This window comes from Eublepharis macularius, chromosome 9 (genome assembly GCF_028583425.1).
Source record: "Eublepharis macularius isolate TG4126 chromosome 9, MPM_Emac_v1.0, whole genome shotgun sequence".
Classification (NCBI taxonomy): Eukaryota; Metazoa; Chordata; class Lepidosauria; order Squamata; family Eublepharidae; genus Eublepharis; species Eublepharis macularius.
In genome coordinates, this window is record NC_072798.1 from 24263846 (window position 1) to 24280925 (window position 17080).

Consider the following 17080-nt stretch of genomic DNA (forward strand, 5'->3'; position numbering starts at 1 on the left):
GATCCCTTATGGGGATCCCCATCTATGGAGAAACTTTGCACGCAGGCCCTGTTTCCCCCCAAAGGGGGTCTGTGCCCAACACCAAAACTGCCAGCCAAAAGTTTTGACAAGTTAACATTACATTAAAGACCCTCCAAGTATAAACCTCGAGTTTTAACAAGTTGGAAAAAAAACTCCCCCTACCACAATTGTGACAATAAAGTTAACAATAACAAGCAAAAACCTTTGTGAAGTTGCTTAATACCAGATGTAAAACTTTATGAACGTAAACTGCAACTAAACTATGAAAAGAAGTGGAGGGTGGGAGGGAACACTGTTCGGAGCCCAAATGCTGTGACCTCAGCCCGGCTCCCTCTTAAATAGAGGGAGGGTGGACCTGAGAGGAAACTTCTCCTCTCAGGTCAAGGACTGTGTCCCGCCCTCCCTCACCCAGCTGGCTGTTCTGATTGGCCTGGGTTTTTAAACTGTATAGCTCCCCGCACAGTCATGGGAGCCACGCAGAAGGAGCCGGCCAGGCCAAAAAGAGCCAACCTGCCTCCCCTATGCCTGCGGCCCGCAAACTCTGGCCCCAGTGAGTTCAGGGCTGGTGGCTTCACTAACAGAGGATGATCTGAAGCAAATAATGGTCCTCAAGGCGCATTTACAGTATCTATATTGGGTATCTCAGTGTGTTAGTTTTTCATTTATTTAAAATATATGAAGTAACTTTTTGACATTTACTCTGCTGTTCAGTCATGTGCCATCTACATTCATGTCCCCATCTGTAATATCGTAGTAGTAATATTCCCGTAGGGTTTTTAAAAATGGTATAATGGTACTAAAGCACTTGGCATATATTCGGAATTAAGTTGGCTGTGTTTAAGATGATATAAAAGAACACATAGTGGCTGTATAAGTTATTTCTAGTTGGTATGCTCAGGATGAGAAGGCAAAGCATAACCTTGATGAGATGCTAGGAGGTCTAATTTGAATCAGAGCTGCTGGAGAAGAGGAGTTGAATGGTTTTCCCCTTCTGTCATTTTTTTCCCATGAAGGAGGGAGAAAGTGATACTGATGGTGCCATGAAAGTAAAGGGAGGAAATTCTAGTGAATATAGCATATAATTTGCTTGTAAACTCTCTGAAAACTTTAGAGTTTTTAGTTGTCATTTTTGAAGACAGCAGGATCACATGTATTTGAGAGTGACTCTCCTTTTTGTCCATTTCAGGTATTCTATAGTAGACTGATGGATGAAGCTAACCGGGGTTCATTTCCTGCTGAAGTTGTTAATAAAATGTTTTCCAACATTTCATCCATAAATCAATTTCACAGGCAATTTTTGTTGCCAGAGCTTGAGAAAAGAATGCAAGAATGGTAAGTATTGTTGTGAATAATCAGAGGATAATAGTTAACTTAAGGTAATCTTGAGTATTATCTGACATGCCTATAAAGGTTTTATGATACAATGGCTATATTCACAGGGAATGACAAACTGGTTGGTCATTATGGAATGAGGCACCCTGATTTGCAAGGAATCCTGATTTACATTAGACTATAGTTGGTTATTTTGTCCACATTAAAAGTGTGATCTGATATTCTGGTTTCTAGGTGAAGAGAATAAACCACAGTTTGTTGGAAATGTGGAAGTCTTCAGTTCCAAGCCATATAAAATACCAAGGGCTTCCAAGGTTGTTTCGGTATTGGTAAAAGGGAGCAGACCAGCAATCCTCTTGTTTTGTCTAGAACATAGAATTGGTTATTAGAAGAGGACCAGAAAAATATTTAATATGTGTTCAACTAGAGCCATCCATACTCAGTCATAGTAGCATATAATCTGGGTGACTGTAGAACAGATAGCCGCAGAATGACTTGGACAAATTAGTCCAGCTGCTACAGTTTGACTACTATAGTCAATTAGTTCAAGAGGCAGATGCTTAATTAAAAATCAGTTTGTTACTTGACTGCCCTGCTTCATGAATCTTTTTTATTTGCATTTCTTTCCAAATTAAATTGATACTTGAGCATGGTGAAAACCCAAACGTTGATTTTCCCCCAAAGAACATTTTAGTCCAACATCTTTTATATAATCTAGAAAAAAGTGTGGTGGTGGTATCTGAAGGAAATTTTGAGTTCATTTCATACTTCTTTTGCAACTCTCACTATCTAAAAAATTGTTTTAAAAACAGTCTTATAATTGCAGGAAGGGCTGCTGTTTTGAAATGCATCATCTCAAAGCAATCATCTGTTACTAGTACATGTTAAGGGGCTTTGAAGTTGTTAAGCTGCCTTTGAAATTGTTATAATTCCAAAAAGCAGAATTCAAAGGCATGACTTCACAGAGAAAATATGTTTCTTGGAGAGGGGAAGCTGGATAGATAGATTTAACATGACCACTGAAGAACAGGAGCATCTGTCCTTTGGACATATTAGCTGGACAGTGGCAATGTTACCTTTCTGCACACCATTGTATTCTTATCTTGTTTACAATATAAAATTATTTTAATGTTCAATGCAGTTTTGGAGTTTCACTTGCAAAAAAGAAAACCAATAACATTTCCACTGTATTTTTTCCAAAGCAAATTAGCAAGTTTAGAATGTTTAGTCAAAATCAGGCCATTTGCTTTGTATATTTTCTATACCTGAATCATTTTCTTGTCTTTTTAATTTGGTCCCTTTCCACTAGACACTTCATGTATCATTACCCTGGGGTAAGCAATGATGTGAAGGTCTTTCTGTACTAAACCTTCAATTGGCCTTATAGAGTAATTAGATTTATAGTAAATTGTAATGTGGGCATAGGAGACAAGCACAATAAACCAAAATGTAAATAACAGTTATCATTGAGAGACCAATCAATATATCTCATTATCAACATGAACAAATCTGTGGGTACATACTTCCACTGACTGGAGCTGTGAAAAGACAAGACAGATTTTTCTACAAACCTAAAAAAGCCCCAGGTTTGCAGAAAAATCTGAAATCTAAACAACGGTCTATGTGTTAAAAGACCCCAAATAATAGAAGCAGTGCCTGTAGCTTTAAGAAATGAATGCCCTGAGTGACTGTTGCTAGGAAGCCCCAACATTGCCAGCCTTCAAGCTTTGGTTTCTATCAGTAAAAAGCAGGGAGGAGAGGCCGGGCCCTTTCCATTGCTATTTGGGTCTTTGAAGGAGAATTTGTTGGGACTAAGCCTGGCTGCAACCACTGGATAACTTGGTACCATGCAGACTTGTTGACTCACCCAGAACTGGCTACTTGCTACTATTCAACAGCAGTCCCCCCCATGGGTGGTGTTGTGGTTGGAGTGTCAGACTAGGATTTTGGACATCCAGGTCGGAATCTCCACTCAGTTATGGAAGCTCACTGGGTGATCTTGGGCCAGTGACACACACTCAGCCTAACTGACCTCACAGGGTTATTTTGAGGATAAAATGGAGGAGAGGAGAATGATGAAAACTGCTTTGTAAATAAATATAGCTGAAGATGGAAGAGCAGAAAAGGAAGGTGGGTGGGGAGGAGAGAAAGTAGCATAGAAAGGTGAGGATATGGGAGTTGCCAGGAGGAGGGAAAGAGGAAATAGTGTAGGGAAAGGGGATGCAGGGTAATATGAGGTCCCCCCCCCCACAAGTACTTGCAGGTTCCCCACTCATCTGGCCACCAGCAGAGCCCAATTGGATCCTAGTTTTTTCAGATACAGGCTGCCAAGGGGAGAGAAAGAAAGAAAAGACAGGGCAGGGGGGCAGGTAAAGGTAGATTGGATGGTAGGTGGGAAGGAGAGAAGGGGAATCAGGAAAAAGGGAGAGGCTACAGGGGCTTTCAAGAAAGAGAAAGAGGAAATAGGGAGGGGAAATGAGATGTCCACTGCAAGTCCCTGTGAGTCCCCCATTTCTAGCACTATCTCTAAATTAGTATGTATTTTACAGCACTACTTGTTTTGCCTGTTTAGGGACACAAGCCCGAGGATTGGTGATATCCTGCAGAAATTAGCTCCCTTTCTCAAGATGTACGGGGAGTATGTGAAGAATTTTGACAATGCAATGGAATTGGTAAAAACATGGACAGAACGATCACCTCTCTTCAAATCCATTATTCAAGACATTCAGGTAGGTTGTGTGTGTGTGTTGTTTAGCTATCAAGAGGCTAAGAAAATTTAGGTATTTCATTTTATTTCATTTCATTGTCTTTGTATGGTGACTCTAGCCATCAAATCGGAGCCTTGGAAGTACATGTAAAGCCACCATGGCTTCCTTCTTTATACTTATATGGACTTTGGGTCTATCCATGCATCTAATGGCAAAATTATGGGTTTGATTTCACAGATTAGTTCCACTAAGAACAGCATTTTCTCATGGCACAAGCAGCATTCTCCCTGGGGAGAATGTCACAATTAGCAGAATGAGCATAATGGATCCAGCCCCACGTGCCTTGAAGAGAACAGACCGTCACAGAAATACTTACCTGTATGGCACTCCTTGTTGGCATCTGTGCCCTTTTGGAGCCTTGGTTCCCTCCCCCATTCTTGTCATATCCCTTAATTTCAGTTAAATATAGTATAAGTCAAAAGATGCATAATAAAAATTGAGAAATCAGGGATTTGCTTAAACTTGCAGAATATCAAGAAGCAAACAGAATTGGTTGAGCAAAACATGGTTGATAAGTTCACTATTTTCCAAACAGCCCATGTCAACAAACTTTTTTTAAATTATTGATTCACTAAGTGGGTATAAAAGTGGGCAGAATAAACTGAAGTATATCGAGATTTGACTTGATAGACTCAGAGTAAATAAAAATAAATCAAATACTGAACTTGTCTCTCCTGCCTTGAGTGAGACTAATAGTAGAATGCAAGGGGATGTTTTCTATAGGGAAAATGACACAGTAGCATATATTGATGGATCCTCATCATAAGATGTAAATTGTCGCTGAGTGGTATTGTCTAAAAAGAATTTGAAGTTTTTCCATCAGTGAACTTTGAAAGAGTCTCAGATGGCTTGAAGACGGCTGTCGGAGAGGGATTAAATATGATAATAGCATACTATTGTGAAAGCAGCCTGTTACAGTCCTTAAGAAAATTGTGTAGCTGCAGAAGTAAATAGTATTTTTACCTTGAAAATTCATTGTGTGTATGAGGTGGGCAAGAGGGAAGCTGAGTACACTCGCTTTTTGCTGACAGTATGCTAATGACAAATGTCTAACTTAATGACTAAATGTTATAAACAGTTTTAAATTAAGTGTCAGAAGCCTGTGACATTTAGATGTAAATCTAAAAGCCAACCAAGTGCATTTGGCTAATAACCATTGTTTTCTTAATTTCTTTCCACTCCCCTTAATTTCTATGCTATGCTGCACTCACAGTTAACATTAACTGTTTCTCTCAAGGCCAGTCTACTACTTCCAACAAATTCGCCCCACTCACCATCACTTCTGAAACACTATTGGACCCTCATCAGCAATTCTGCTAAGTTCAGTTCAGTTCAGAGTTTATTGTGTATAGCCAAGTGGAACTGCCTTCTTAAGGATGGATCCCCTGGCCATATTGTTCTGGCAGACTCACCGAATAATTTAATGAGGGCCAGGTTAGACATGATGGCTGTGAATGGATATCCTGTCTGTTTTTTAGACGTTAAAAAATGGAAACCCAGTTTGGTTTGGGTGAAGGAAGGAGTTATTCTTGTTCCCCCTTCCGGTGCCGCTTCACTGCCACCATCCCAGCCACTGATGGCCCTGTGAGGGAAACATACAGACATCAAAGAAGAGAGCAATTTGCATCAGGAAAAATAGTTTTTTAAAAAACTTTCCTACACCACATCTCTGCCGCTGCTTCCCCCCCCCCCCACCTACTCCAGCAGCATAAAATAGAGATTCGTGGATCTCCCACTCACAAGTTTCCCTTGGTTCATGGTTGTTGCAAATACCTTCTTCACACTTTCTTCACCATGTAATTCTCTTCTGGACTTGAAGTCAGTCATTTACATCTGAGTTGTGGCAAAGTAGAGAGGCTAGGGCTTGAGACAGGAGTGTCAGCAAGGGAGGGGAGTGCTAAATTGTACTGCGAGTGCTTCCCTTGGTGCCGATAAATACTCCTAACTGCATAGTGATTTTTTTCATTGAAGAATAAAATAATTGAGTCATTTCCATAAACAAGTTGATTCTTTAATTGTATAATCAAAATTGTACTTTAGAATTAAATTAAATTAAATTATTGCATGTTGTTTCTTTTTGCATTCCTCTGATATTGCCATCGTTTACAAATGGGAACAATAAACAGTAGATTAATCTTTGTTAATTGCTATCAGAAAAGGTTTTTAATGATTTAATAAAGCAACATATTTCAGCTGGGGATTCTGTTTAATTAAAAAGTTTCATTTGTTAGTATTACTAGAGAGTTTAAGCAAAGTAAGTTTTTTAAAGTTTTTTTTTTTAAAAAGTCAGACTACAGTATTAGCCAGAGAAAGAGAAAGCATAAAATATTTCTTAGCATCCTTAAACATTTTCCCCCCATTAGAAACAGAAAGTCTGTGGAAATTTGACCTTGCAGCATCACATGCTAGAACCAGTGCAACGCATTCCCCGATATGAAATGCTCCTAAAGGACTACCTAAGAAAATTGCCACAAGACTCCCTAGACTGGAAGGATGCTGAAAGTAAGTATATGTTACGTGTGGGTTACAGGTTAAGTATCGCAAAAGAACTGTAATAGAGGATCCGTTAACATTTCGGGGTGGAGAGAATACGATTTCCAAGCAGTTAATATTCCATTCAGTGCAGTAGTTAAATCATGTCTCTGAAAAATGTTTCTTTTGTTGTAAGTTTTCTGGGCAAAAAAGGGTGGTATTTTCAGTCTTGTTTTCTGCAAAGGGTTGTAGATTCTGAGCACGGATCATAAGGTTAGAAATATCTTTTATTCTCTTCATCTGTTTTCCTGTTTTGCATTGGAAAAGTTGATATCTCTTTGGAAACAACATTCTCTAATAAAAGTCCTTGTATGTTCTTTAGAACTAAAATGGAAGATTTTTAAAACTTAAGAAATAGACCAAAGATGCATCTAGTCCAGCCTCTTGTTTTTCACAGTGGCCAGTCAGCTGCTCCCCATATAAACTCTGGACAGGGCAAAAGGGCAACAGCTTGATCATGCTGCTGCTCCCCAGTAACTGGCATTTAAAGACATACTGCTTCCGACCATGGAGGTTCCATTTAGCCTTTATGGCTAAGAGCTATTGATAGGCCTACGTTCCATGGACTGGTCAGTAGTAGTAGTTTATTTTCCACGGTCAGTGACCAGCAATTTACAAAAACACCAATAAAAGGTACCACAGAAGAAAATAAAACATCAATAAAACCATTCACAATACCTGGGTAAAATCATTCATGATACAATAGTATAAACTTTAAAATTCTCAGTGGTACAATAAAATCATTCGCTTAGACACTAAGGATTTCCCGATCCTTGAAGCAATCCAAATCTGGCCACCTGAAATGTGACCTTAGGATGTCTATCTGAAAAGAAACCCCTCAGAGTGCATATCCTTTGGCTACGGGTAAGGGGCAAAGTTGAAAAAAGAGGAAGAGATTTGCGAAGATTGTTATACACCTTGCAGTCAAATATAATGTGTTCTAATGATTCTATCCCTTCCTCACAGCAGGGGCAAATCCTTTCCTCATAAGGGATTTTTTTAAACTTCCCTTCGAGGACAGCCGAGGGAAAAACATCCAGTCGCATTAGTGTGAAAATTCGTCTGTACTCCTGATTTGATAGGTTGAGGAGATAAGGCATAGGTGTTACCCTATTGGGGGGCTCCAAAAGATCTCGCCATTTCTCTATTCTGATTATATCATGTTGCCTTGCAATATCTAATATCCTCTGTTTTACTATATCTTTAGCTTTTTCATAACCCATAGAGCACAGGTATTGTTTAGAAAGACCGTACGAAAGTAACTTCTTATCCAGCGTCCTGAGCCATGGGGGGGGGGGGGCAAAGGGATCCAATATTATTAGACTTGTGAGCCCTTTGGGACAGCAAACTAATTTTAGCCAGTACAGGGTTACTGCAATTCACAACCTTGCCTCTACTGTAATCATGCCAGTTTCAATTCTGATAAGTGCATTTGGGACACCATGGGGCACTTGTAAGATTGTTCTCAGGAATTTAGATTGAACTGTGTCCAGCTTCTTTAAATGTGAGGTGCCATGGACTGGTCAAATCTCTCTTTAAAGTCATCTGAACAGGTGGCCATCACTATATCTTACAGCGGATGAATTCATGAGTGAATTGTGTTACATAAAGAAATTCTTTGATTTGTCCTGAATCTACTGTCCGTTAACTTAATTGGAGTGGAGAAAAAAAATGTTTCTCAAGTAGATGGCTGTTGTGGGTTTTCCGGGCTGTATTGCCATGGTCAGTACAGTGACACTGAGAGATCTCTGTCTTTTGGTGCTACACCTCTGAAGATGCCAGCCACAGCTGCTGGCGAAACGTCAGGAACTACAATGCCAAGACCACGGCAATACAGCCCGGAAAACCCACAACAACCATTGTTCTCCGGCCGTGAAAGCCTTCGACAATTTCTCAAGTAGCTTAAATCTGGAAAGGAATAGGTACATCTGTATACCAACCATGTGAAATTTAGCATTTTTCTCTGCGGGAAGGTAACTCTAACATTTCCTATAGAATTGGTAAAATTTCTTCATGGGTCCTTTGATTCCACTATAATCAATCATAGTTTATTGTTAGATCTTGAGGTGGCCTGTTAAATGGAACTGTTAGATGACATACTACTGTTACTTTGAGCCATGGGATTGTTTCCTAGATTCAGTTCACGTCTTCTCATTTCCCTAAAAGCTTCATACTTAGCTCTGTTAACTTGTTAAAATCATTCTTACTTGAAACTATAAAAAGTACATTAGGCAATACATTTTGTGGTCTTTATTTCTCCAAGTGTAGAAAAGATAAACTGAGCTGTAGTTGTCGAAGGCTTTCACGGCCGGAGAACGATGGTTGTTGGGGGTTTTCCGGGCTGTATTGCCGTGGTCTTGGCATTGTAGTTCCTGACGTTTCGCCAGCAGCTGTGGCTGGCATCTTCAGAGGTGTAGCACCAAAAGACAGAGATCTCTCAGTGTCACAGTGTGGAAAAGATGTAGGTCATTTGTATCTACTCAGGAGGGGTGGGGTTGAGCTGAGTCATTCTGTAAGAGTTTCCCAGGGTGTGGAATGCTAATGGCGGGAGGCTTCACTGTAACCTGAGGAGGTTCTTTTGCATATGGATTGGTGCTTGATGTGCTAATCTTCTCTGCAGGGCTATTGTCGGGTGTGGAGTGTTTTGTTGGCCTGGTGTTTTTCAGAACTGGAGCCCATGCTCTGTTCATTCTTAAGGTTTCTTCTTTCCTGTTGAAGTTTTGCTTATGCTTGTGAATTTCAATGGCTTCCCTGTGCAGTCTGACAAAGTAGTTGGAAGTGTTGTCCAGTATTTTGGTGTCCTGGAATAAGATACTGTGCCCTGTTTGAGTTAGGCTATGTTCAGCCACTGCTGATTTTTCAGGCTGTCCAAGTCTGCAGTGTCTTTCATGTTCTTTTATTCTTGTCTGGATGCTACGCTTTGTGGTCCCGATGTAAACTTGTCCACAGCTGCAGGGTATACGGTATACTCCTGCAGAGGTGAGGGGGTCTCTGCTGTCTTTTGCTGATCGTAGCATCTGTTGTATTTTTCGGGTGGGTCTGAATACTGCTTGAAGGTTATGCTTTTCCATAAGCTTTCCCATCTGATCAGTAATTCCTTTGATATATGGCAAAAACACTTTTCCTGTAGGTGACTGTTTTTCCTTGGTTGTTTGATTCATCCTGGGTTTGATTGCTCTTCGGATTTCATTTCTGGAGTAGCCATTTGCCTGAAGTGCGTGGTTTAGATGATTAATTTCCTCATTGAGAAAGCGCGGCTCACATATCCGTCTTGCACGATCCACTAATGTTTTCATTATGCCTCTTTTCTGTCGGGGGTGGTGATTGGAGTTTTTGTGTAAGTACCGATCAGTGTGAGTTGGTTTCCTGTAGACCTTGTGACCTAACTGAAAGTTTGCTTTGCGGATGACCAAGGTATCCAGGAATGAGAGTTTTCCCTCACTTTCTTTCTCCATTGTGAATTGTATGTTCAGGTGGATGTTGTTGAGATGATTCAAAAACTCCCTCAATTCTTCCTCCCCATGGCTCCAAATGATGAATGTATCATCCACAAACCGGAACCATACACTGGGTTTGTGGGGTGCTGATTCTAGAGCTGTTTTTTCAAAATGTTCCATGTAGAAGTTTGCTATAACTGGGCTGAGTGGGCTCCCCATGGCCACCCCATCCATCTGTTCATAGAATTCGTTGTCCCATTGGAAGTAACTGGTTGTCAGACAATGATGGAATAAGGCTGTTACATCCTCTGGGAAAATCTGATTAATCAGTGCAATAGTGTCTTTTACTGGAACCTTGGTAAACAGGGATACAACATCAAAACTGACAAGTATGTCTTGTGGATTGAGTTTCAGAGAACTGATTTTGTTGATGAAATCTGCTGAATCTTTGATGTAAGACGAGGTTTTCCCGATGTGGTCCTGCAGGAGATCCGCCAGATGTCTAGCTAATTCATATGTCGGTGAACCAATGGCACTCACAATGGGTCGGAGTGGGACTGAATCTTTATGTATTTTGGGGAGTCCATATAGTCTAGGTGGCTGTGCTTCAGTCTTGCATAGTTTTCTGTGCGTGTCGGGATGTAGTGAGGAATTCTTGATCAGCGCATTTGTTAGCCTGGTGATTTTGCAAGTGGGATCTCGTTTTAGTTTTAGTTAGTTAGAAAACGGAGGAATACAAAAAGAAGATTAAGGAACTCCTGGACCCCTCCACCTACAAAAAACTAAAACGAGATCCCACTTGCAAAATCACCAGGCTAACAAATGCGCTGATCAAGAATTCCTCACTACATCCCGACACGCACAGAAAACTATGCAAGACTGAAGCACAGCCACCTAGACTATATGGACTCCCCAAAATACATAAAGATTCAGTCCCACTCCGACCCATTGTGAGTGCCATTGGTTCACCGACATATGAATTAGCTAGACATCTGGCGGATCTCCTGCAGGACCACATCGGGAAAACCTCGTCTTACATCAAAGATTCAGCAGATTTCATCAACAAAATCAGTTCTCTGAAACTCAATCCACAAGACATACTTGTCAGTTTTGATGTTGTATCCCTGTTTACCAAGGTTCCAGTAAAAGACACTATTGCACTGATTAATCAGATTTTCCCAGAGGATGTAACAGCCTTATTCCATCATTGTCTGACAACCAGTTACTTCCAATGGGACAACGAATTCTATGAACAGATGGATGGGGTGGCCATGGGGAGCCCACTCAGCCCAGTTATAGCAAACTTCTACATGGAACATTTTGAAAAAACAGCTCTAGAATCAGCACCCCACAAACCCAGTGTATGGTTCCGGTTTGTGGATGATACATTCATCATTTGGAGCCATGGGGAGGAAGAATTGAGGGAGTTTTTGAATCATCTCAACAACATCCACCTGAACATACAATTCACAATGGAGAAAGAAAGTGAGGGAAAACTCTCATTCCTGGATACCTTGGTCATCCGCAAAGCAAACTTTCAGTTAGGTCACAAGGTCTACAGGAAACCAACTCACACTGATCGGTACTTACACAAAAACTCCAATCACCACCCCCGACAGAAAAGAGGCATAATGAAAACATTAGTGGATCGTGCAAGACGGATATGTGAGCCGCGCTTTCTCAATGAGGAAATTAATCATCTAAACCACGCACTTCAGGCAAATGGCTACTCCAGAAATGAAATCCGAAGAGCAATCAAACCCAGGATGAATCAAACAACCAAGGAAAAACAGTCACCTACAGGAAAAGTGTTTTTGCCATATATCAAAGGAATTACTGATCAGATGGGAAAGCTTATGGAAAAGCATAACCTTCAAGCAGTATTCAGACCCACCCGAAAAATACAACAGATGCTACGATCAGCAAAAGACAGCAGAGACCCCCTCACCTCTGCAGGAGTATACCGTATACCCTGCAGCTGTGGACAAGTTTACATCGGGACCACAAAGCGTAGCATCCAGACAAGAATAAAAGAACATGAAAGACACTGCAGACTTGGACAGCCTGAAAAATCAGCAGTGGCTGAACATAGCCTAACTCAAACAGGGCACAGTATCTTATTCCAGGACACCAAAATACTGGACAACACTTCCAACTACTTTGTCAGACTGCACAGGGAAGCCATTGAAATTCACAAGCATAAGCAAAACTTCAACAGGAAAGAAGAAACCTTAAGAATGAACAGAGCATGGGCTCCAGTTCTGAAAAACACCAGGCCAACAAAACACTCCACACCCGACAATAGCCCTGCAGAGAAGATTAGCACATCAAGCACCAATCCATATGCAAAAGAACCTCCTCAGGTTACAGTGAAGCCTCCCGCCATTAGCATTCCACACCCTGGGAAACTCTTACAGAATGACTCAGCTCAACCCCACCCCTCCTGAGTAGATACAAATGACCTACATCTTTTCCACACTGTGACACTGAGAGATCTCTGTCTTTTGGTGCTACACCTCTGAAGATGCCAGCCACAGCTGCTGGCGAAACGTCAGGAACTACAATGCCAAGACCACGGCAATACAGCCCGGAAAACCCCCAACAACCATTGAGCTGTAGTTGTTATAAGGATTTTATCTGAAAAGGCTGTAGCTGAGAGACCATAATTCCAGTCATGGAAAAGAGTTCTGTTAAGAGGTTTTTTAAAAAACTTTGGTTTAGTGGAAGATAGTACTTGACCCACATCTGCTTTGTACCTAGGGACTAACATAACTGTATCAACTATAGAATTTGAGTCCAGTGGCACCTTAGAGACCAACAAGATTTTCAAAGTGTAAGCTCTTGAGAGTCAGAGCTCCCTTCTTCAGACATGAATAGGAACGGTGATCCCTGAGCTTTATATCCCAGCCAAATGGATGAAGTGTTAAAAGGGGAGGGCGTGAGGTACAAAGCAGCTTGATTAGTTAGAAGTGATGTAGCAAAAGAAGATGTCAGAATGTAAAGGTACAATGCAACTTGAGATAAATAATGAGATAAGAATCCTAAGTCTCTGTTTAGCCCTGGGGTGTGGGGAGTCCACTGTTCTGAATTTGTGGCTAAACTCCATTTCAGCAATCTCATGCTGTTATCTCCTCTTGAAGTCTCTCTGTTTGAGGGCAGCCACTTTTAGGTCAGCAGTGGAATGTACTGGAAGTTTAAAATGTCTTTCCACTTGTTTTTGAATGTTGCGATTTCTAATGTCAGATTTGTGTCCATTTATTCTTTTGCATAGGGACTGTTTGTCCAGTAGAAGGACATTGCTGACACTTGATAGCATATATAACATTGTAAGATGAACAAGTGAGTGAACAGGAGATGGTCTAACTGGTGTTGTTAGGTCCAGTGATCATGCTGTCAGAGTAAATATGGGGACAGAGTTGGCACCTTGGTTTATTGCAGGTTCTGATCCCAGAGTCCGTGTCAGTTTTGGGAAGTACATTATTATGAGTGAGAAGTTGTTTTAGGAGGCTGTTTTTGGGCTAGAAAAGGTTTGCCTCCCAATGCTTGTGAGAGAACAGTATCATTGTCCAGCATAGGTTGCAAGTCACTGGTGATGCATTGAACTGGTTTGAGCTGAAAGCTGTATGTGACCACTATTCGTGTTCTATTGTTTCGTTTCAGCCTGTCTTGTAGCAGGTTGTCCTTTGGTATCATTCTGGCTTTGCCAATCTGTTTCCTTATTACATCTAATGGGTGCTGTAGTTCCAAAAATGTCTGTTGTAGATCATGCAGATGAGAATCTCTGTGAGAAAGAATTGGAATGGATGAAGTTGTAACATAGAGCTTGACTGTTGACAATGGATTGTTTGGTGTTTAGGGTGGTTACTGAAGGCATGCAGGTATGTTTGCCAATTTGTAGATTTTCAGTATAAGGTAGTTCTTAAGCATCCATCATGTATTTGTACAGTGGTATCTAGAAAATCCTGTGTGGATTGATTCATTGTCAGGTTGATGGTGGGGTAGAAGTTGCTGAAGGACTGGTGAAATTCCCCCAGTGCTTCTTTCACATGTGCCCAGATGATGAAAATGTCATCAATAAATCTCAAGTACAGGAGGGGTGTTAGCAGGTGGGAGCTGAAAAAACACTGTCCCACGTCATCCATGAACATATTGGCATATTGTGGTGCCATGTGAGTGCCCATGGCTGTACTTTTGCTTTGAAGGAATAAATCTTCACCCAATCTGAAGTACTTGTGGGTGAGGACAAGTGGCAGATCTTGGTAGGGAGGTCAGCTGTGGTGTTGTCAGTGATGGTATTCCTAATGGCTTGTAGTCCATCTTTGTGGGGGATGTTGGTATATAGAGACTTAACACCCATGGTTGCCAAAATAGAATTACTTGGTAGATTGTCAGCATATTGTTTTTTTTTCTCAGGAAGTCTGTGGTGTTGTGTACATAATTGGGGGCATAAGGTCTGAGAATGGAATCCATGTACCCAGATACCTCAACATTGATGGTCCCTATGCTCAAAGACACTGGGATGTCCTGAGTTGCCAAGCTTGTGTATATTGAGCAGAAGATAGAAGTTATCTGGTCGAGGTTCCTGTAGTGTGTACATATAGATTTGTTCCTTTATGTGCGTGGGTAATTCCTTTAAAATCCTGTTTAATTTTCTTTGGTATTCCTTTGGTATTTATTTGATGGGGTCTTTAGTCATTTGTAGAATGTAGTATTGGAGAGTTGTCTTTCAGCCTCTTGGATGTAGTCAGATTATCCATGATGACAACTGTCCCTCCTTTGTCAGCGTCTTTAATCATGTCTGGATTGTTTCTAATTTCTATTCTAATCAAGTTGCATTGTACCGTTACATCCTGATGCCCTCCCTTGTAACACGCCCCCCACACGCACACTTTGGGCTGGGATATAAGGCCCAGGGATCTCCACTCCTACCTGTGTCTGAAGAAGGGAGCGCTGACTTTCAAAAGTTTACACTCTGAAAATCTTGTTGGTCTCTAAGGTGCCATGGGACTCGAAACCTGCTATTTTATTGCAGACCAACACTGCTACCCACCTAAATTATCAACAGTGCAAAGTCCATTTTGGTTCAGTTGTCTCTGCCATATTTGGGTAATTCAAAGGAACTCATTGGTTTCAATCATGCAGTTATCTTTACATTTGTTATATTTTATTTCAAACAAATTTTTATAAACTTCCATATTGGTACTTGAAATGACTTACTGTAGAGCTAGCAACTAATTTTGGTTATTTTTTTCTCCTACAGAATCCTTGGAAATAATATCCACAGCAGCAAGTCACTCCAACAGCGCCATCCAAAAAATGGTGAGTGGCTTTTGTTGGGATTTTCATCTTTGCATTTTTTTTCCTAAGTATTGTTCATATTTTAATTGGAATTCATACAAAATTGGGTGGGCATACCATCCAAAGTAGGAAATGCTGATATTTGTTAACCATGCTATTTGCTGTCTCTAAACTATCTTGAAAGAAAAGACTCTTAACAGTGCAATCCTATGAATAATTACTTCACTCTAAGCCCGTTGAAATCAAAGAGCTTAGACTGGAGTAACTCTGCATAGGATTGTACTGTAAATGGTAACGCTGGGTTACACCTATCAAGTGTAACCCAATTAAAGATAGTTAATTGATTGTGCATTTTAATAAATAAATAATTCATTTGCATGTGAATCAAACAGTGTAGTTTTGTAGAAAGCACACTACTTATTTCTAAAGATGATAAATGTATGTGTAGCAGACATCTCTGAAAATGCATTCTTCCTTGGAGGTGTAGGATGGCCTCATTAGGTGATTCTTCCCACCTAGAGGCTGAACTCTTCTAACTACCTGTCTCTAACCATGGGGGAATCTCCACTCAATTCATTCCCTGCCCTGATTTAGGAGAGCAGCTTCTGGTGGAGCTCTTTTTTGTTGAACAGCTTGAGGACCATCGTCTTACATTTTATTTATTATCCACTGAGATGTAGGTACCCTACAACTGGGGACCCTCCTTAGTTGGTCCAAAGGTATTTAATCAATTAAAATCTCAGTACAGATGATGCTTTGAAAATATTTATTCATCTCTTTTTCAACACACACAAATAATTAGCAAAGTCATCTTGCATTGGCTGAATCACAATGTGCTTAATAATTTTCACAGAAATCTGATTCTGATTTTTCATTTTTGGTCTTCTTGTGCAGTCCCACATGGGACTGTGCACACGCAAGCCTGCTGATCGGAGATTCTTTAGCTATATTTTTTAAAACCACTAGAGGGTGCCCTCAGCTCCCAGGTGCTTGCGCAGCAGTTTTCCCACCGAAATACCTCCATAAGGAGGTGGGGCACCCCTCGTAACCTCAGTTCCTCTTTTGCCGCCGGTTAGAGAGATTCTTGGCTGAGACTTTGCTGAAGCTTAGTTGTGTTCCTAGCACTTTTTCCTTGACAATTTTTCCTGAACAGGAGTGAGTACTGACAAAGGCTGACACAGCCTTATTTAAGTGTTATGCTAGTTGCAACACTAAGATGACTAAGACGAATGGGCATTCCTTATGTTTGATCTGCTTGGGAGAAGAGCATAATACCCAATCCTGTAAGCATTGCCAAAGCTTTACACCCAAAACAAAGGCTGAGACGGCTGTCTGTTTGAAGGCATTGTTATGGGAGAAAGCCTTAGCTGTTGCGGGACCATCTCCAAAAGCGGCCAAGTCAGCACAGTCTGATGGCACTGAGCCTTCAGATCCAAAGCCCCCATCGACTCCGCGACCTGGCTCTTTGGTGTTGAGAACTCCTTGGAGTCACACCCACTCCACATCTCTCAAGGTGTCGAGTGGACTGGAATCGACTCAGACCCGCCCGACTCAGATGGAACCAGGACCACTCGAAACAACCAGCTTGACAGAACTGATCTGAGCCTGCCCTGCGCAATCGAATCCTAGGTATCCGACGCTGTCGGACCTGACGCATCAGATCCGATGCTCGAAGTTGAGGGACTCCATCAG

At 41.1% G+C, this 17080-nt stretch overlaps 1 protein-coding gene across 1 annotated transcript in view; it reads left to right on the forward strand.

The window, feature by feature from the left end:
* Positions 1 to 17080, forward strand: part of FGD4 (FYVE, RhoGEF and PH domain containing 4) — a 154952-nt gene that overhangs the window by 118089 nt on the left and 19783 nt on the right. Inside the window, exons 6-9 of the mRNA XM_054989455.1 lie at positions 1208 to 1353; positions 3926 to 4082; positions 6485 to 6623; positions 15351 to 15409. Coding sequence (XP_054845430.1) covers positions 1208 to 1353; positions 3926 to 4082; positions 6485 to 6623; positions 15351 to 15409 — 501 coding nt within the window. The remainder of the gene's footprint in view (positions 1 to 1207; positions 1354 to 3925; positions 4083 to 6484; positions 6624 to 15350; positions 15410 to 17080) is intronic.